The 22,346-nt window shown below is 42.6% G+C and overlaps 1 protein-coding gene across 1 annotated transcript; it reads left to right on the forward strand.

Annotated features, from left to right (window-relative positions):
• Positions 1–3,763: 3,763 nt before the first annotated feature.
• Positions 3,764–14,768, forward strand: LOC134341819 (gastrula zinc finger protein XlCGF26.1-like). Its single transcript, XM_063039756.1, has 2 exons — positions 3,764–3,915; positions 10,927–14,768. Exon 2 carries the CDS (start codon positions 11,334–11,336, stop codon positions 13,140–13,142), a length of 1,809 nt encoding a protein of 602 aa, XP_062895826.1. The 5' UTR covers positions 3,764–3,915; positions 10,927–11,333; the 3' UTR covers positions 13,143–14,768.
• The last annotated feature ends 7,578 nt before the right edge of the window (positions 14,769–22,346 follow it).

The raw sequence follows: 22,346 nt of genomic DNA on the forward strand, positions 1-22,346 counted from the left end.
ATGTTAATCAAGCAAGGTATACCATATAGGGTACTGGAGAAAGGAGATGATCAGGAATACATAGTGGTAGAAGTGTGGGAGAGAGGGGAGGGAGTGGTTATAATTAACTACTACAATCCATGTAAAAGGTTGGATTTGGACAGCCTATTAAAGATACAAGGACAAAACAGACATAAAGTAGTGTGGTGTGCAGATTTCAATGCTCATAGCACAATATGGGGGGATCAGATTACAGATCCAAATGGAAAGGTAATTGAAGATTTGATGGAAGAAAGGGATTTGGTGTGTATGAATGATGGTAGCGGCACTAGGATAGATATAACAACAGGAACTGAGTCAGTGTTAGATATTACGTTAGTGTCTAATACCTTGGCTGGCATTAGTAACTGGGGAGTTTGGACTGCTTCAACAGTAGGCAGTGATCACTACCCAGTTTTGTGTTCAGTGGGTGAAAGAGTTGAAGTAAGACCAGGTGGCGGAACCCCAAAGTGGGTGTTTGAAAAAGCTGATTGGGGTAAGTTCCAGAAGTTGAGTGAAGACGGGTTGACAAAGATTGATATTTCTGGAAATGTAGATGAATTAAACAGTCAGGTGACTTCAGCAATTATCATGGCAGCAGAAGGATCTATACCTAGGAGTAAAAATAGGATGAATAGAAAACTGGTACCATGGTGGACAGAGGAATGTTGTCAGGCTGTAAAAAACAGAAATAGAGCATTCAGGCTAGTTAAAAGAACCCATAATATGCAGCATTTGGTTCAATATAAGAAAGCACAGGCAGTGGTGAGAAGAACTATCAAGCTAAAAGGGCAAGTTGGAGGAGTTTTTGCATCAAGGTAGGAAGAACAACACATGTGGGAGAGATATGGGGAATGATTAAGAGGATGGGAGGAGATAGAAGGGAATGGGAATATCCAGTAATGATATCTGAGGAGGAAACTGCAGTCTCCAGTAGGGATAAGGCTGAGGTCATGGCCAAGTCATTTGTATTGATACACAGTTCAGAAAATTTGTCTGAAGAAGGGAGAAGAAGAAGGGAAAGAATAATGAGCCAACACCCAGGTGTGTTAAGCAGGAGGGAAGGAACAGATGATATAATTGATGATCCATTTACATTAGCAGAAATGGTGAGAGCAATAAAGAGATCGAGACCAACCTCCCCAGGGAAAGATCTGATATGCTCTGTGATGCTAAAAAATCTAGGAGAAGGAGCGCTCTTGAAGTTGCTGCATTTTTATAACAGAGTGTGGGAGGAGGGAAGATTACCAAGTGCATGGAAAGAAGCAGTAGTAATTCCAATAAGGAAGCCTGGCAAGGATCTGTCAAAACCCACTAGCTACAGACCAATTGCATTAACATCAAGTATATGTAAGATAATGGAAAGGATGATAACAGAAAGGTTATCATATGAGCTTGAGAAAAGGGGAATGCTGGCAAGTTATCAGAGTGGTTTTAGAAAGGGAAGGAATTCCATGGACTCAGTGATTATGTTAGAGACTGAAATAAGGAAGGCCCAGGCAAATAGAGAGTCAGTAGTGGCAGTGTTCTTTGACATAGAAAAAGCCTATGATATGATGTGGAAGGAAGGATTATTAATTAAACTGCACAAGATGGGGGTTGGTGGGAGAGTTTTTAATTGGATTAAAGAATTTTTGTTTGGTAGAAAAATTAAAGTTCGGATTGGATCAGAATTATCAAAACAGTACATAGTGGAAAATGGCACACCTCAAGGTAGTGTGATTAGCCCATTACTTTTCATGATTATGATCAATGATGTCTTCACAAAGGTACCAGTGGATATAGGTAGGTCACTGTTTGCGGATGATGGGGCCTTGTGGAAAAGAGGCAGGAACATGGACTATATAATCAGGAAACTACAAGAAGCAATTGATGAAGTGTTGGAGTGGGGTTATGATTGGGGATGTAGATTTTCAGTAGATAAAACTCAAACTGTATTTTTTACCAGGAAAAGGGTTGAGGTAGGGAAGAAGTTAAGGATGTATGGGGTTGAATTAGAAAGGGTTGCATCATTTAAATTTCTGGGAGTTATATTTGATTCACGATTAACATGGGCAGACCATATCAGGAAAGTTGAGGAGAAATGTAAAAAAGTAATAAATGTGATGAGATCTTTGACTGGTAGGGAATGGGGAGCAAGTTGTTCAGCTTTGAAGAGAATGTATGTGGCTTTAGTAAGATCTGTATTGGATTATGGAAATATAGTATATGGATCAGCAGCTAGGTCTCTTATAAGGAAACTGGATGTGATTCAGGCTCAGGCCTTGAGAGTGTGCAGTGGGGCTTTTAAAACGTCACCAGTGTCAGCCCTACAGGTAGAAATGGGAATAATGCCTTTGGAACTAAGAAGGATGCAACTGATGGCAAACTACTGGGCTAACTTGCAGGGGCACAATGATTCTCACCCTACTAAAGGAGTGTTGCAGGAGTGCTGGGAAAATGGGAGGTTTCAGAGGGATACCTTTAGTCGGGTAGGGAATGATATCGCGAAAGAATGTGGAGTGTTTGATCTGAGGATAAGTCCTTCAGTAGTTTATCCGGTTGTAGCTCCATGGAAACTTGTATGGCCTGACATAGACTGGCATTTGTTAGAGGTAAAAAGGAAAGAAAGATATAAAACAGATTTGGTAAATGCATTTAACTGTCATGTGATGGAAAAGTATAGTGATTATACTCACATTTATACAGATGGTGCGAAGGAACCTGAAACAGGAGTGACAGGGTTTGGGATGGTAATACCAGCAAAAGAAATTGGAATCAGCAGAAGAACATCTAATAAGTTAGGGGTGTTTACAGTGGAGATGCTGGCAGTGTTGGTTGCGTTGCAATGGGTGCAGAAAGCCAGACCATCCAAAGCATTGATATGTTCAGATTCATCCTCAGTTCTAGCAAGTTTAAGGTCTTTTCACACAAACAGTCGGCAAGATGTACTTTATGAAGTCCTTCAGTTAGTTACAAGAATTGCAAATCAGGGAGGTCAGGTAAAATTTCTATGGGTTCCAGCACATGTAGGGGTGAAGGGGAATGAGAGGGTGGATGAGTTGGCAAAGAGGGCATTAAAGAAAGAAAATGTGGAAATGCACATTAGTATCAGTAAAGCAGAGGTTAAGTGTGTAATCTGGGAAAAAGTCAACCGAATGTGGCAAGGAAGATGGGACAGGGAGGGGAAAGGGAGGCATCTATATCAAATACAAAAGAGTGTTGCAGTTACTAGGGTAAGTAATGGAAACAGAAGACAGGAGGCTGTGTGGACTAGGTTAAGGCTGGGACACTGTGCATTAAACAAAACATTGAAATGATAGGGAAACACCAGACAGGATTGTGTGAGGAATGTCAGGAAGAGGAGTCAGTAGAACATGTAGTTCTGAGTTGCAGGAAGTATGGGATACAGAGAGAGATGATGAGAATTAAACTAAGGGAGTTGGGGATGCAGGAATTCACATTAAAAGGGTTGCTGGGCATGGGTGAGAGAGCACAAGTCCGGGTATTTTTAGCGTTTTAAGGGGTACAGGGTTTTTTTTATAGAATATGACGAATAAACAGGAATAGGATACTAGGATGGTCAAAGATGGGAGGGTGAAGTGTAGGTTTGTGTGTGTGTGTGATTGGGTGAAGGGATTTAGAATGTATGTCTAGTGCACATTCTGGAGCAGAGGGTGGCGGTAATGCACCATTAAGCTGGATGCCAACCGCCGTAAAAACAAGATACAGACAGAGACAGACAGGAACCGGTGCTTGCAGAAACTATTCATGGCAGCGTAATTACCCATAACTCCCTGCGTCCTAAACTTCGCCGTCGCCAAAGCACCGATCAAATGCGCAGGCGTCAGCGCTGTGTCGTTGCCGAATATCACGCATGCGCGCAGTAAACGATAGGCCTCAGCAGACCGACAGCAGGTAAGAGCGCGTCTCCGGGGATCAGGGGGAAGGTGAGGGGAGACATGGAAAGGGGAGAGCGGAGGGTGAGGGACAATTACTGTGAGCTCCGGGCTTCGTGACCCGCAATCCCGGGACAGTCCTGCTCTCTTCCCTCTCTCTCAGCCCCACCATCCGTACACGGGCCCCGGGGAGCTTGCGGCTGATGAGGGAATGGGAACCGATGGATCTCTCAGACAGAGCTGAGCTCCAGCTGTCTAAATGCAAGGATCGGGAACTCGGAGAAAGGGAACAAAATCTTTTACATCAGCTGTTGAGAAAATCACCTTTGTTCTGCCTCCAGTCACAAACAAGAGAAAATCTGCAGATGCTGGAAATCCGAGCAACACACACAAATTGCTGGAGGAACTCAGCATTAGTACTCTTTTCCATAGATGCTGCCTGGCCTGCTGAGTTCCTCCAGCATTTTGTGTGTGTTGCTTGTTCTACCTCCTCTTGTTCTGGACTTTTCTACCCGTGAGAACATGTTTTGACCCACTCTCTCTGGGGACATAATGATATCAAACACCTTTGCCCTGGGCAACAAGTAGCTTTCACATCACAAATGTGTCAGACTCCAATGAGACAGACTACTGCCCTTCCCTTCATATTCATTGGCATTGCCATCACTGAGTTCACCACCGTCAGTCACCTGGGGGAGGGTTCAGGGGAAATGTTCATGTACAATACAGAAACTGGTGTTACCTGTGTGTATTGTGGTGATGCAAAAGTTGCTGGAGAATTTGAAAGTGGGAAGAAGTGGAGTGATACTTGAAATCTGATTTTTTAAAGCATCATTTAGCAAGCAAATCAGATATGGACGGAATGGCTCTCTAAAGTTCACTCTGCCCATGTTGTCACTGAGTAAAAAAAAAAGCTTTATGTGCACACTGGTCATTACAAATTAGAGGGGACATAGGTGGGAAGGTGGGAAGACATCTAGTGTCCCCAATGCCCTCACGTACAAGATGTACATCCAGCTGCAGCTTGTAACCCTGCACTTTAAGGAGTTGGAACTTGAAATGGAAGAATTCTGGATCATCCAGGAGCTGGAGGGGGTGATAGATATGAGCTGGTCCGCCTTCGCTATTGGTTGGAAGCAGTGATTGACATCGCTTCGCACCAATGGGAATAGCGCATCGCGTGAATCCTCTGTTGACAGCGGTGGAGGAGGGGCTGGTCACGTGATTAGTAGCCCAGCCGTTAAACCGACCAAGCTCGAGCTCACCAGCGCGCGGTGCACAAAAGGCCCCGGATGATCGGTTGAGGTAAGAAGGGATCTCCGGGTTGGGGGTCTCACCGGGCGGGCGTTTTCAACACCGACTTCGGGTAGTTGCTGTGAGCTCCGGACTCCGTGACCCGCAATCCCGGGACAGTCCTGCTCTCTTCCCTCTCTCTCAGCCCCACCATCCGTACACGGGCCCCGGGGAGCTTCCGGCTGATGAGGGAATGGGAACCGATGGATCTCTCAGACAGAGCTGAGCTCCAGCTGTCTAAATGCAAGGATCGGGAACTCGGAGAAAGGGAACAAAATCTTTTACATCACCTTTGTTCTGCCTCCAGTCACAAACGAGAAAATCTCTCTCTCTCTCTCTCTCTATCTCTCTATCTTGTTTCACGGCGGTTGGCATCCAGCTTAATGGTGCATTACCGCCACCCTCTGCTCCAGAATGTGCACTAGACATACATTCTAAATCCCTTCACCCAATCGCTCGCTCACACACACACACACACACACACACCCTCCCATCTTTGACCACCCTAGTATTCTATTCCTGTTTATTCGTCATATTCTATAAAAAAAAACCCTGTACCCCTTTACGAGAAAATCTGCAGAGAGGGCACAGTTTTAAGGTGCTTGGAAGCAGGTACGAAGGAGATGTCAGGGGTGTTGTGTTCTTTATACGTACCGTGGGTTACTAATAACAAACCATATTCTGGCAGAATTGAACTTTTATTTAATACCAACAAAACCACGTTTTACACTGCCAGGCTTCTCGATCATTCTTCATTTCTGTGCAAGCTGGGAACTCTGTCCAGTCACGTCCTGACACGTGATATCACCCCAAGGGGTAAGTTTTTTTACAGAGTGGTGAGTGCGTGGAATGGGCTGCCAGCCACTGTGATGAAGCCGGATACAATAGGGTAAGAGGCTCCTGGATAGGTACATAGCGCATAGAAAAATAGAGGGCTACGGGGAACTGTACTTTTGAGTCTGTTGCGGTCATCTATTGCATCCGGTGCTCCCGGTGTGGCCTCCTCTGCATCGGTGAAACCCGACGCAGATTGGGGGACCGCTTCGTCGAGCACCTCCGCTCCATCCGCCAAAACAGACGGGATCTCCCAGTAGCCACCCACTTCAACTCTGCTTCCCACTCCCATTCAGATATGTCCATACATGGCCTCTTCTACTGCCATGATGAGGCTAAACTCAGGTTGGAGGAGCAACACCTCATATACCGTCTAGGTAGTCTCCAGCCCTTTGGTATGAACATTGAATTCTGCAACTTCTGGTAATTCCCTCCCCCTCCCTTACCCTATCCCTATGTCACTCTGCCCCCTCCCCCAGCTGCCTACCACTTCCCTCTTGGTTCCGTCCACTACCCATTGTGTTTTCCCCTATTCTTTCTTCACCTTTCCTGCCTATCACCTCCCTGCCTCCCTTCCCCCACCCCTTTATCTTTCCCCCTACTGGTTTTTCACCTGGAACCTACCAGCTTTCTCCTTCCCACCCTCCCCCCACCTTCTTTATAGGGCCTCTGCCCCTACCCCCTACAGTCCTGACGAAGGGTTCCGGCCCGAAACGTCGACCGATCTTTTCCACGGATGCTGCCTGACCCACTGAGCTCTTCCAGCGTGTTCTGAGTGTTGCTTTGACCCCAGCATCTGCAGATTATTTTGTGTTTCTGTCCAGTCACATCCTGACACATATCACCACAAGGGTTAAGTTTCTTTACACAGAGTGGTGAGTGCCTGGAATGGGCTGCCGGTAACTATGATGAAGCCAGATACAATAGGGTCTTTAAAGAGGCTCCTGGATAGGTACATGGTGCGTAGAAAAATACAGGGCTATGGGGAACTCCAGGTAATTTCTAAAGTAAGTAATGTTTGGCACAGCATTGTGGGCCGAAGGGCCTGTATTGTGCTGTATTGCATTGTGTTGTATAAATGGGGAAGTCACTTACCCATGACCTCTGGTTGTCGTCCCACCCAACATCAGTGGAAAAAGCTGCTTGCATTTACCCCATTTATACCCTCATAATTTTGCCTATTTCCAACAAAGCCTTTTTTAGGTGGATAAGATGATGAGGGGCATTGATCATGTGGATAGCCAGAGGCTTTTCCCAGGGCTGAAATGGCTAACATGAGGGGCGTAGTTTTAAGCTGCTTGGAAATGGGTACCAAGAGCATGTCAGGGGTAAGTTTTTTTACACAGAGAGTGGTGGGTGTGTGGAATGCACTGCCAGCAGTGGTGGTCGAGGCAGATACAACAGGGTCTTTTAACAGCCTCTTAGATAGGTACATGGAGCTCAGTAAAATAGAGGGCTATGCGCTAGGGAAATTCTAGGCAGTTTCGAGAGTAAGTTACACGGTTGGCACAACATTGTGGGCTGAATGGCCTGGAATATGCTGTAGATTTCTATGTTCTATGTTGAACAGTGAAACAACTTTGGCTATCCTACAATCCTCTGATAATCCCCTGTCACTAAGGATGATTTAATTATCTCTGCTAGGGTCCCGACAATTTCTGCACTTGCCTCCCATAGGGTCTGAGGGAGCACCTTGTCATGCCCTGGAGATTTCGCCACCCTAATCTGCCTCAGGATAGCAAACATCTCCTCTTCTTTACCAGGATCTCAATATCTCTTGAAATCCAAGGTTCCCTACAGTTTCTATCTTTACCTTTTATTCTGACAAGTACATACCCGCTTTGTACTATCAGAATTTTGCTTTGAAGGCCTCCCATTTACCAAGCGCACCTTTGCCAGAAAGCAGCCTGTGCCAGTCCCCAGTGGCCAGATCCTAGTATCTTAATTCCAGGTGTTGATCCATGCCCTGAACACATCCGCCTTTCCTACGCTGCTCCTTGTATTGAAATATACAGGGCTCAGCATATTCACTGCACCATGCTCAACTTTTTCATTCCTGGCTTTCAGGTCTGAACAACAAATGTCTCCACAACCCCTCCACTATCTGTTCTGTTATTCAGGCCCCCATTCCCCCTGCAACTTTTGTTTAACCCTCCCCCACCTCCCTTAGCAGCTCTATCACCCCTTTGGCTTTCCTCTCCAAAATCAATAAAAAGGAGGTGCATTCCAGGTACAGGCAGATAGGAACAAATGGGGTACTTATAAAGTACAGGAAATTTAAGTGAACACTGATGAAAGAAATAAAAGCAGACATGAGGTTACCCCTGCAGACAAGGTGAAGGAGAATCCTCGGGGATTCTGCAGGTATGTTAAGAGCAAAAAGATTGCAAAGGAAAAAAAAATTAATACTCTGCAAGATCAGAATGGTGATCCATATGAGGAGACAAAATAGATGTGGGAGATTTTATTTTTTTGCTCAGGAGATGGATACAGAGTCTGTAGAAGTGAGGCAAAGCAGCCTCAACTTCATGGACCCTGTACAGATTACAGAGGGGGAGGTGTTTGCTGTCTTAAGGCAAATTAGCGTGGATAAATCCCCAGGACCTGACAAGTTGTTCCCTGGGATTCTGCGGCAGACCAGTGCAGAAATTGTCGGGGCCCAAGCACAGATATTTAAATCATCCTTAGTGACAGGTGAGGTACTGGACGATTGGAGAACAGCCAATGTTGTTCCACTGTTCAAGAAAGGCTCTAAAAATAAATTAAGAAATTGTACATTGGCGAGCCTGACATCAGTAGTGGGAAAGTTATTGGAACGCATGTGCAAGAACTGGAGATATGCTGTAAGTTTTTGGATAGATGTGGACTGATTAGGGATAGACATCAGGGCTTTGTGCATGGTAGGTCATGTCTAACCAATCTTGTAGAGTCTCTCGAGGAACTTATCAGGCAAGGCAGTGGATGTTGTCTACATGGACTTTAGCAAGGCACTTGACAAAGTCTCATATGGGAGGTTGGTCAAGAAGGTTCAGTCATTCAGCATTCAAGATGGGATAGTAAATTGGATGAGACACTGTCTTTGGGAGAAGGCAGTGTGTGGAAGCAGATGGTTGCCTCTCTGACTGGAGGCCTGTGACTAGTGGTGTGCCACAGGGATCAGTGCTGGATCTGTTGTTGTTTGTCATCTGTATCAGTAATCTGGATGATAGTGTAGTTAACTGGATCAGCAAATTTGTGGATGACACCAAGATTGGTGGTGTAGTAAACAGTGAGGAAGACTATCATGGCTGCAGTACGATCGAGACCAACTGGGAAAATGGTTTGAGAAATAGAAAATGGAATTTAATGCAGACAAGTGTGAGGTGTTGCACTTTGGTATGACGTACCAAGGGAGGTCTTTCACAGTGACTGGTAGGGCACTGAGGAGTGTTGTAGAAAAAAGGGATCTGGGAATACAAGTCTTTAATTCACTGATGTTGGGGGAGTCCAGAACCAGAGGCCACAATTTGAGAATAAGGGGTAGGTCATTTCGAATGGAGTTGAGGAAAAACTTTTTCACCCAGAGAGTTGTGGATCTGTGGAATGCTCTGCCTCAGAAGGCAGTGGAGGCCAATTCTCTGAATGCTTTCAAGAAAGAGAGAGATCTCTTAATGATAGCAGAGTCAAGGGATATGGGGAGAAGGCAGGAACGGGGTACTGATTGTGGATGATCAGCCATGATCACAGTGAATGGTGGTACGGGCTCGAAGGGCCAAATGGCCTACTCCTGCACCTATTGTCTATTGAAAATGGTGTCATAGATGTGACGGAAAGAAAGATTTTGGCCCATGGGCTTCATGAACCAAAGTACTGACAGCAATAGATAGACGTTATGTTGACTTGCAGAAGACATTGGTAAGGCCTAATTTGGAGTATTGTGTACAGCTTTGGTCACCTACCTACATGAACATTGTAAAAGAGGTTGAAAGAGTTTAGAGAAAATTCACAACAATGTTGCCAGGTCTGGAGGACTTGGGTTATTAGGAAAGATTGAAGAGGTCAGGACTTTATTCCTTGGAACATAAAAGATTGAGGGGAGATTTGATGGAGGTATACCACTATTATGAGGGGTATAGATAGGGTAAATGCAAGCTGGCTTTTACCACTGAGATGGGGTGGGACGACAATCAGAGACCATGGGTTACGGGTAAAAGGTGAAACGTTAAGGGGAACATGAGGGGAAACTTCTTCACACAGATGGTCATCCGCGTCTGGAATGAGCAGACAGCACAAATGGTGCATGTGAGCTCAATGTCAACATTTAAGAGGTTTGCATAGGTACCTGGATGGTAGGGGTATGGGAGTGGGCAGTTTAAATAGTTCAGCACAAACCAGATGGCCCAAAGGGCCTGTTTCTGTGTTGTAATTTTCGATGACTGTGACAAGAACCTGAAATAATACAAAAATTCACTCTAAGTTCTTTTAACAGCTGTGCAGATCTGCAGGATTTTTTTAAATGGCATTAAAACTGTTGCACTTTTAAGTTAATAATACATGAAAGAAAATCCCAGATGCATGACAAGAAAGACAATTTGCCTGATACTGTTTCAGTTACTGTGGAGCCAGGCTCCCATACTGCTCAGCAGGAACAGGGAGTAATACCAATGGAGAGAGTCAAACTGAGCCAAGGAACAAATTGGAGACAGCAGAAATGCCCCATTCTTATAGAGACAGGAACAGCATCAAGGAATTGATGGCCATTCCAGATAGCAGCACTGTGCCCAGTTAGAAGATGATTTCTCTCTCCAACTTGGGTTGAACCTCACTGTAACAGAGTGATACCAGTTCAAACGTTGACAACTCAAGTAATCTCATCTGAAATTTCGTCCTAACCCATTGATGGATTTTGTAAATCTTTTTACAGGTTAAAAACGAGATGGAATTTAGCTCCTAGGATCTCAAACACGACACGCCTGTTTTGCTGTCTCTGTCCAGATGTTTGAGAAGTGGAGCAAGGGATTCAATCGACCATCCTTCCTGCTCAGACTGTGGGGAGGGATTCACTTGGTCATCTGACCGACTGGCATGCCCGTCATTTTACACAGGGGAAAGGCCGTTCACCTGCTCAGACAGTGGGAGTGGATTCACTCAGTTATCTCAATTGAAGGTACATCAGCAAGTTCACACTGGACAAGGCCATTCATCTCATCTGTGTGTGAGAAGGGATTCAGTCGGTCATCCCACCTCTGGACACACCAGGCAATTCACACTGGGCAGAGGCTGGTCATCTGCTGAATTTGTGGGGAAGGATTCACTCGGTCATCTGACCTAATGGCTCATCAGCGAGTTCACACTGGGGAGAAGCCGTTCACCTGCTCAGACTGTGGGAAGAGATTCGCTAATTCATCCACCCTACAGAGACATCAGCGAGTCCACACTGGGGAGAAGCCATTCACCTGCTCAGTCTGTGGGAAGGGATTCACTCGGTCATCCAACCTACTGGCACATCAGCGAGTTCACACTGGGGAGAAGCCATTCACCTGCTCAGTCTGTGGGAAGAGATTCACTAATTCATCCACCCTACAGAGTCATCAGCGAGTTCACACTGGCGAGAAGCCATTCACCTGCTCAGTCTGTGGGAAGAGGTTCACTGATCAATCCACCCTACAGAAACATCATCGAGTTCACACTGGGGAAAAGCCGTTCACGTGCTCAGAATGTGGGAAGAGATTCACTGAGTCATCCAGCCGACAGAGACATCAGCGAGTTCACACTGGGGAGAAGCCATTCACCTGCTCAGTCTGTGGGAAGAGATTCACTCGGTCATCCAACCTACTGGCACATCAGCGACTTCACACTGGGGAGAAGCCATTCACCTGCTCAGTCTGTGGGAAGAGATTCACTAATTCATCCAGCCTACAGGGACATGAGCGAGTTCACACTGGGGAGAAGCCATTCACCTGCTCAGTCTGTGGGAAGAGATTCACTGATCAATCCACCCTACAGAAACATCAGCGAGTTCACACTGGGGAAAAGCCGTTCACCTGCTCAGAATGTGGGAAGAGATTCACTGAGTCATCCAGCCTACAGAGACATCAGCGAGTCCACACTGGGGAGAAGCCATTCACCTGCTCAGTCTGTGGCAAGAGATTCACTAATTCATCCAGCCTACAGAATCATCAGCGAGTTCACACTGGGGAGAAGCCGTTCACCTGCTCAGAATGTGGGAAGGGATTTACTCAGTTATCCAACCTACAGAGTCATCAGCGAGTTCACACTGGGGAGAAGCCGTTCACCTGCTCAGTCTGTGGGAAGAGATTCACTAATTCATCCAGCCTACAGAATCATCAGCGAGTTCACACTGGGGAGAAGCCGTTCACGTGCTCAGAATGTGGGAAGAGATTCACTCAGTCATCCAGCCTACAGAGTCATCAGCGAGTTCACACTGGGGAGAAGCCATTCACCTGCTTAGAATGTGGGAAAGGATTCACTCAGTCATCCAAACTGCTGGTACACCAGTCAGTTCACAGTGGGGAGTGGCCATTCACCTGTTCAGACTGTGGGAAGGGATTCACTTGCACGTCTAAGCTAATGGCTCACCAGCGAGTTCACACTGGAGAGATGCTGTTCACCTGCTCAGTCTCTGAGAAGAGATTTACTGAGTCATCCAACCTAGTGGCACATCAGCAAGGTCACACTGGGGAGAAGCCGTTCACCTGCTCAGTCTGTGGGAACAGATTTACTCAGTCGTCCCTCCTGCAGAGTCATCAGCGAGTTCACACTGGGGAGAGGCCATTCACCTGCTCAGTCTGTGGGAAGAGATTCACTCACTCATCCACCCTACAGAATCATCAGCGAGTTCACACTGGGGAGAAGCCATTCACCTGCTTAGCCTGTGGGAAAAGATTCACTCAGTCATCCACCCTACAGAATCATCAGCGAGTTCACACTGGGGAGAGGCCATTCACCTGCTCAGTCTGTGGGAAGAGATTCACTCAGTCATCCAACCTGCAGAGTCATCAGCGAGTTCATACTGGGGAGAAGCCATTCACCAGCTCAGAATGTGGGAAAGGATTCACTCAATCATCCCACCTACTGGCACACCAGTCAGTTCACAATGAGGAGTGGCTGTTGTTGTGAATCCCTAGATTTCGTTTGCTGTGGACTATCATTTTGAGAGAGAGAAAGAGAGAGATTAAGAAGGGAAATCAGTCTGACTTGCAGCTTGTTTACATTGCTCGCAGTTTGTTTAGTTTTAACCAAGGACACAGATACTCAGTCAGATGGAGATGAAGGAGGAAAAATGGAAGGTTTGAAACAAGGGAACTACTGGCCAAGGGTCACTGTTTCGAACTTTCCTCTGCCCACAAGGGTGGGTTAATTATCGATTCAGCATACATTGAATGTGTGATTGTCATCTCGTTTGATCCATAGGAGTGGATCTGATTTGGGGTATCCTGTGAAGACCACTTATGTGTTAACCCTTGCCTGGGTGTGGTGTGGAAATTCACTTGAAGACGATACCTCTTGTGACAAGTCACTTCTGGTGATAATTTGTATGTGGATTTGGAACGACGACAGATAAATTCTACAGTGACTGTTCTCTCGTTTTACCACCATGGATGCTGTGGAATTCAACGTTATTGCCTTCTCTCGACATTTACCCTGGATTACAAATATCTCTCTCTCCTCAACTATTCTGTGGTTGAGCTGAACTTTCATAGTTCACCATCTCAAGACTCCAAGCCTTGTTTCCCCTGAGCTCAATAGTTTGGGAGTTATATTTACCCACATATATACATATAACACTGTTAACTTTTGTTTATCTTGCTTAAGTTACTGTATTGTTAGTAGGTACTAATAAAGATAGTGGATTTAACATCAAAAACAGACTCTTGGTGTAGTCTATTGCTGCTGACTCATTTCTATAGTGTTACGGGGTCAAAATTGGGGCCTGCATCCGATACAGGAAAAGATTTGGAGGCGTATTGATTAATTATCGATTTCATTGGAGAAATCCCTTTTGATTTATTTGTGTATGGAAAATCCGCAGCAATGGATGTTGATAGATGTCTGGAAGCGCCAACCTCTGAGGCACTAAAGGACACCAGAAGGACTGAGTTGTTGAGTATTGCTAAAAGGTTAAAACTTGCTAAGGTGAAATCGACAATGAGGAGGTCACAGGTGCAGAGGATAATAGCTGAACGTTATGTATCTGAGGGTGTGTTTAAAGTGCAGGAGTTGGAGGTGTTTCCTGAAAGTAAACCCAGTGAGCTTGGCCTCCCGTACAAGTTAGAAAAATTGAAGATGGAGGCTGTGGAAAGGCAGAGGCAGGTTGAGGCTGGAGAGGCAGGAAAACAGAGAGAAGAGGCAGAAAAACAGGGAGGAAGCAGAAAGACAGTGGCTGTTCGAGCTGGAAAAGATAGAGAGATTGCAGCAAAGGGGTCTAGCATTAGACTCTGGTGATAAGTTTGAGGCCAGTCGGGAAGTTAAATTGGTGCCTCCATTTGACAAGGCAGAGATTGATAAATACTTTCAGCATCTTGAGAAGTTTGCTCAGGGTTTTAAAGTGGCGAAAAGAGGGTTGGCCTATTCTCTTACAAAGTGTAATTAAGGGGAAGGCTCAGCAAGCCTATTCTGCTTTGACAGTTGATGAAGCAGCTGATTATGACATTGTGAAACAGGCTGTGCTCAAAGCTTACGAGTTGGTCCCAGAAGCATACAGGCAAAAGTTTAGAAATTTGAGGAAATCTGTGAACCGGACTTATATGGAATTTGCTTATGAGAAGTTTGTGTGTTTCGACCGGTGGTGCAGATATAACAATGTAAATGATGATTTTAACAACTTGAAAGAGTTGGTTTTAATTGAAGAATTCAAAATGTGCATCCCTGATGACATAAAGATGTATTTAAATGAAAAGGATGCTGCCAGTTTGCAGGAGGCTGCTAGATTAGCAGTTAAGTTTGCTTTAACTCATAACGTTAAGTTCACCCAGAATAAGAGCTTCCAAAAGAGTAGCAGGGATAACCAGAGTAAACCAGAAATTAAAGCTGGGACTAGTGACGAGACTAAGGATGAAGGGAAGCAGTTGAAGGAGAAATATTCTGGTCTTCCTTGTTACTATTGTAAAAAAGCTGGTCATATGGTGGCTAATTGTTCTGTCCTGAAGAAGAAAAAGGAAAAGGAGGCAGTCCCACATGCCTGTGATCAGTATGTTGAAGCACCTATAAACCCACAGGGTTCTGAACATTCTGTTGAGGCTCAGTTAAGGACTGAGAGGTCTGACTGAGTTAAGTAGGGATTCCATCATTTTATGTCAGATGGGTTTGTATTAGTAATGGAAGGGTCAACCCTGGTACCAGTGAAAAATCTTCGAGATACTGGGGCTTCTCAGTCACTCATATTGGACAGCCTTCTAAAGTTTAGTGGTGAGACTAACATTGGTGAGGTAAATCTTATTAAAGGTATTGGGGGCAGCATTGTTTCTGTTCCATTGCACAAGGTAACTTTCAGTCAGGGTTGGTTTCGGGACCTGTAAAGATCGGATTATGCTCCAGTTTACAGGTGGAAGATGTTACTTTGCTGTTAGGGAATGACTTGGCAGATGGTAAAGTTGTTCCTGCAGTGCAGTTGACAACTAAGCCAACCACTGACGACTCAGAGATGGATTTTAACATTTATCGCAGTAACTCGAAGTATGGCTAAAAAGTCTGCCAATGCAGACGGTTCTGTGCAGCATGATTCTGATACCCAAGATAGCCAAAATCAGGTTGACCAGGATTCAGGTTATGATGACTTGTCAGGGACCTTTCAGCCTTCATTGTTTCAACAGGATTCAAGTAGTAAGTCTGATGAGAAAGATTTATCCCTGTCAAGGAAGGAGTTTATAGCAGAACAGAACCGAGACCCTGAGATTGAAGCTTTATAAGAAACATCTTTCTCAGATGATGAGATTAAGAAAATGCCAGTAGGGTATTATCTCAAGGATGGAGTGTTAATGAGGAAGTGGAGGCCACCTGCTATACCTGCGAGTGAGGAATGGGCAATTATTCACCAAGTTTTAGTTCCTAAATTTTATTGGACTGAAATTTAAACTTTGGCACACAGTACGCCCTTAGAAGGCCACTTTGGAGTGAATAAAACTGTAAACAGGATTATGAAAGAATTTTACTGGCCGAATTTGAGGAAAGATGTTGTAACCTTTTGCAGGACCTGTCATACTTATCAAGTTGTGGGTAAACCTAATCAGGTCACCCCAGTGGCTCCACTCCAGCCTATACCTGCATTCAGTGAACCCGTTTCCAAAGTTGTAGTGGATTGTGTTGGCCCATTGCCAAAGACTAAAGCTGTCCATCAGTATTTTCTAGCTATTATGTGTACTGCATCCAGATTCCCAGAGGCAATACCTCTCAGAAATATTAAAGCTAAAACTGTGGCGAAGGCTCTTAACAAGGTTTTTTTTTTACTTTATTTGGTTTGCCTAAAGAAATCCAGTCTGATCAAGGAAGTAATTTTACATCTGGATTATTCCAGCAGGTAGTTTATGAACTGGGAGCAAAACAAATTACATCGTCTGAGTTCCATCCTGGCTTTAGAAAGATTTAATTCTACCCTCAAAACAATGATTAAGACATGCTGTGTTGAAAATGGAAAAGACTGGGATGAAGGAATACATTTGCTTTTGTTCACTGTAAAGGCTGATTTATACTTGTGCATTCGGGATACACCGTATCCTACACCGTAGGCCCAATTTAAATTTTTGCGTAGCCCTACGCTGTAGCGAGCATGTGTAGTTGTGACTACATCACTCTGCCATTCACCACCAAAATGCAAGTTGGCGGTGGGGTTTCTCTGACACTGTTAAGCTCCTTCGTGAGAGACATAGAAACATAGAAAATAGGTGCAGGAGTAGGCCATTCGGCCCTTCGAGCCTGCACCGCCATTTATTATGATCATGGCTGATCATCCGACTCAGAACCCAGCCTTCCCTCCATACCCCCTGACCCCTGTAGCCACAAGGGCCATATCTAACTTCCTGTTAAACATAGCCAATGAACTGGCCTCAACAGTTTGCTGTGGCAGAGAATTCCACAGATTCACCACTCTCTGTGTGAAGAAGTTTTTCCTAATCTCGGTCCTAAAAGGCTTCCCCTCTATCCTCAAACTGTGACCCCTCGTTCTGGACCTCCCCAACATCGGGAACAATCTTCCCGCATCTAGCCTGTCCAATCCCTTTAGGATCTTATACGTTTCAATCAGATCCCCCCTCAATCTTCTAAATTCCAATGAGTACAAGCCCAGTTCATCCAGTCTTTCTTCATATGAAAGACCTGCCATCCCAGGAATCAATCTGGTGAACCTTCTTTGTACTCCCTCTATGGCAAAGATGTCTTTCCTCAGATTAGGGGACCAAAACTGCACACAATACTCCAGGTGTGGTCTCACCAAGGCCTTGTACAACTGCAGTAGTACCTCCCTGCTCCTGTACTCGAATCCTCTCGCTATAAATGCCAGCATACCGTTCGCCTTTTTCACCGCCTGCTGTACCTGCATGCCCACTTTCAACGACTGGTGTATAATGACACCCAGGTCTCGTTGCACCTCCCCTTTTCCTAATCGGCCACCATTCAGATAACCACAGAAGGAAACTTAACTGAACTGAGGAACACAAATAAATAGAAAAGGCTTCAATCTCACATTACTATCTGCGGTAACTGGGATCAAGTGACCGGTGATGGGTCTCCCAGACCAATTATCAGAATCAGGTTTAATAGCACCGGCAGATGTCATGTAATTCGTTGTCTCTGCAGCAGCAATAGAACCTAACTCATAACAATAGATTTTAACCATTGTGATTTAAAATAAGAATATACATATTAAATAGTTCTTTCTTCTTTTTAAATCTTTTTATTGAGTAAGTATACAAAAAAGGTAAGCCATATAAACATTAATACAATGTTAAAGTATAATAAAATTCCAAAAGATAACAATACCAAAAAGAAAATACTACAAACAATGTAATTTAAGCATAAGAAACCAAGATAACATAATAGTATACTAGATTTTATATATATCAATGGAAAAAAAGAAAAAAAAAACCCCAAAAAAAACCCACCGTGCAACTAACTAAAAGCAAAGCAAAGCAATGGGCTAACTTGAAACCAAACAGAGTTAAACTTAAAATCACGTCCTCAATCCCGACCTCCATTAAAACAGTGAAAAAAAACAAGAAGGGTAAATATTACATTAAATGAAAATATCGAATAAAAGGTCCCCAAATCTGTTCAAATTTAAATGAAGAATCATAAAGGTTACTTCTAATTTTCTCCAGATTCAAACATAAAATCGTCTGAGAAAACCAAAAAAAGGTAGTTGGAGCATTAAGCTCTTTCCAATGTTGTAAAATACATCTTTTCGCCATTAAAGTAAGAAATGCAATCATTCTACGGGCTGAAGGGGAAAGATTACTAGAAATTTTAGGTAGTCCAAAGATAGCAGTAATAGGGTGAGGAGAGATATCTATATTTAATACCTTAGAAATAATATTGAAAATATCTCTCCAAAAAGTTTCCAAAGTAGGGCAAGACCAAAACACATGAGTTAAAGAGGCTATCTGCCCCGAACATCTATCACAGAAAGGATTAATATGCGAGTAAAAACGCGCTAACTTATCTTTGGACATATGTGCTCTATGCACCACTTTAAATTGAATTAGGGAATGTTTAGCACAAATAGAAGAAGTATTAACTAATTGTAAAATCTGCCCCCAATCATCCACAGAAATGGTAAGCCCCAATTCCTGTTCCCAATCTACCCTAATCTTATCAAATGGAGCTTTCCTAAGTTTCATAATAATATTATAAATCATAGCCGATGCACCTTTCTGACATGGATTAAGGTTAATTATCGAATCTAAAATATATATAGGAGGAAGCATTGGAAAGGAAGACAGTATAGTACTTAGGAAATTTCTAACTTGTAAATATCTAAAAAAATGTATTCTTGATAAGTTATATTTATTAGATAATTGTTCAAAAGACATAAGGGAACCATCTAAAAATAAATCCAAAAACCGTAAAATACCCTTAGTCTTCCAAGTTTGAAAAGCGCGATCTGTAAAAGAGGGAGGAAAAAATATGTTACCTAAAATAGGAATCGCTAACCCGAATTGATTAAGATCAAAAAATTTTCTGAATTGAAACCAAATACGCAAAGCATATTTAACGATCGGGTTAGAGACCTGCTTAAGGCGTTTCGAATCAAAAGGAAGAGATGAACCTAAAATAGAACCAAGTGTATAACCCTGAACAGATTGTAATTCCAATGCTACCCATTTAGGAATAGATAGTATATCCCGGTCAAGTAACCAAAATTTCATATGTCGAATATTAATAGCCCAATAATAAAATCTAAAGTTAGGTAATGCTAAACCTCCATCTCTCTTAGCTTTCTGTAAATGTATTTTACCCAGTCTCGGATTCTTATTCTGCCAAATAAATGAAGAAATTTTAGAGTCGACTTTATCAAAAAAAGATTTAGGAACGAAAATTGGTAATGCCTGAAACACATATAAAAATTTTGGCAAAAAAAACATCTTAACTGCATTAATATGACCAATCAAAGTTAAATATAAGGGAAACCATTTAGATGAAAGTTAAGTAATATGGTCTATTAATGGTAAAAAGTTAGTCTTAAATAAATCTTTATGTTTACAAGTAATTTTAATCCCAAGATATGAAAGGTAATTATTAATCAATTTAAATGGAAATTTATAATATAAGGGAAGATGTTTATTAATCGGAAAAAGTTCACTCTTACTAAGATTTAATTTATAACCTGAGAAAAGACCAAATTGTGCTAATAACTCTAAAACAGCAGGAATAGATCTCTCAGGATTAGAAATATATAAAAGTAAATCATCAGCATAGAGTGATAATTTATGGGACTTTAATCCCCGAGTTATCCCAGTAATATTTGAAGATTCTCGAATAGCAATTGCAAGAGGTTCTAATGCAATATCAAATAATAGGGGACTAAGAGGACAGCCTTGTCGAGTACCACGAAAGAGAGGAAAAAAAGGTGAATTTAAAGAGTTAGTACGAACCGAGGCTAGAGGGGAGTGATATAACAGTTTAATCCAGGATATAAATTTCAAGCTAAAATTAAACATTTCAAGCACCTTAAATAAATAAGGCCATTCTACTCTATCAAAAGCTTTCTCGGCATCTAAAGAAATAACACACTCAGGAACATTTTGTGAGGGAGTATAAACGATATTTAACAATGTACGAATATTATAAAAAGAGTAACGACCTTTAATAAAACCCGTTTGGTCTTCCGAAATAATAGAAGGAAGTACTTTTTCTAGTCTATTTGCTAATAACTTAGAAAAAACTTTAGAATCAACATTTAATAAAGATATTGGTCTATAAGATGCACATTGAGCAGGGTCTTTATCCTTCTTTAGTATTAAAGAAATTGATGCTCTATTAAAAGATTCCGGAAGTTTACCAAGTTTCAAAGAAGCCTCAAAAACCTTATAGAGCCAAGGAATCAATAAAGAAGCAAAACATTTATAAAATTCAACAGTAAACCCATCAGGGCCAGGAGCTTTCCCCAGATTCATAGAAAAAATAACATTCTTAATCTCATCCATTGTAATGGAAGTATCTAATAAAGAAGACATATCCTGTGAAATCTGAGGAAAGTCTAACTTATCTAAAAAATCATTCATATATTTAGAATCTCGAGGAGACTCTGATTGATATAAAGAAGAATAAAAATCACAAAAGGTTTGATTAATCCCCACATGATCCAATATCAATCGATCATTTTGGTTATAAATCTGATTGATTTGAGATTTAACATAATTAGATTTCAATTGATTAGCCAGCAGCTTGCCAATTTTATCACTGTGAACATAAAAATCACTTCTTGTTTTCTTTAATTGGTTTACAATCGAGGACGAGAGTAGTAAACTGTGTTCCATTTGAAGTTCAGTTCTTTGTTTGTATAGCTCCTCAGAAGGAGCCATAACATATTTCTTATCAATTTCTTTAATCTTGTCCACAATTGCCATCTCCTCCTGCTTCTGTTTCTTCCTCAAAGCAACGGAATACGAAATAATCTGACCCCGAATATAGGCTTTAAAAGTGTCCCAAAGAGTGTTAACCGAAATATCTTCTGTATGGTTAATTGTAAAAAAAAGCTCAATCTGTTCATTCATAAAATTAACAAAGTCCGAGTCCTGAAGCAACAGCGAATTAAAACGCCATTGTCTATTGTTCAGTATATTGGCCATAATTTTAATAGAAAGCTTAAGTGGAGCATGATCCGAAATGGTTATAGAATCATAATCACATTTAATCACTGAAGGAATGAGACGAGAATCAATAAAAAAATAATCAATTCTTGAATAGGAATGATGAACATGTGAAAAAAAGGAAAAATCTTTTTCCTGAGGATGCAGAAAACGCCAAATGTCCGTCGACCCAGAATCAGAAAGGAAAAAATTAATCAAATTTGCAGATTTATTAGGTAAAGTCCGTAAAGGAGCCGAACGGTCCAAAGCTGGAGATAAACAGGTATTAAGATCTCCGCCCCAAATCAATGAAAACTCGTTCAAATTCGGAAACTGATCAAACAATGATTTATAAAATTCCGGACAATCCATATTAGGAGCATAAACATTAACCAAAACTACTTTTTTATTAAATAGTAAACCACTAACCAATAAAAATCTACCATTCGGATCAGAGATAATATCCTGTTGTATAAAAGTAACTGAGGAATCTATAAAAATAGAGACGCCTCGAATCTTAGCATTGGAGTTCGAATGAAATTGTTGTCCCTTCCAGAATTTGAAAAAACGTAGTCTGTCCCCCCTCCGTACATGGGTCTCTTGTAAAAATAAAATTTGTGCTTTAAGTCTCCGGAACACTTTAAAAACTTTTTTTCTTTTAATAGGATGATTAAGACCATTAGTATTCCAGGAGACAAAATTAATAATAGACTCCATAAATCCTAAAGTCAACCCACAACAAGGAGGATTGACAATAGGCGCGACCCACAAACCCGGAGAGGAAACAGAACATACAAAAGATACCGGGGAAAAGGACGCAACCAGTACTTCAATAATGTATATAGCCCAAAGAAAAACAAACTAAAACGTGAAGCCCCTCCCGCCACCCCCCAGCCCAAGACCCCAAGGCAAAATCTAAAGCAGACCCGCCAGAAAGAAGCAAGCGCTAAAACTACCCCCATGACTTCCGGTATACGCTCCCTAAAAAAAAGGTATAAATATGAAAAGGATCAGCTAATTGTAAAACAGTAAAAAAATAAGT

This window comes from Mobula hypostoma, unplaced genomic scaffold (genome assembly GCF_963921235.1).
Source record: "Mobula hypostoma unplaced genomic scaffold, sMobHyp1.1 scaffold_110, whole genome shotgun sequence".
Lineage (NCBI taxonomy): Eukaryota > Metazoa > Chordata > Chondrichthyes > Myliobatiformes > Myliobatidae > Mobula > Mobula hypostoma.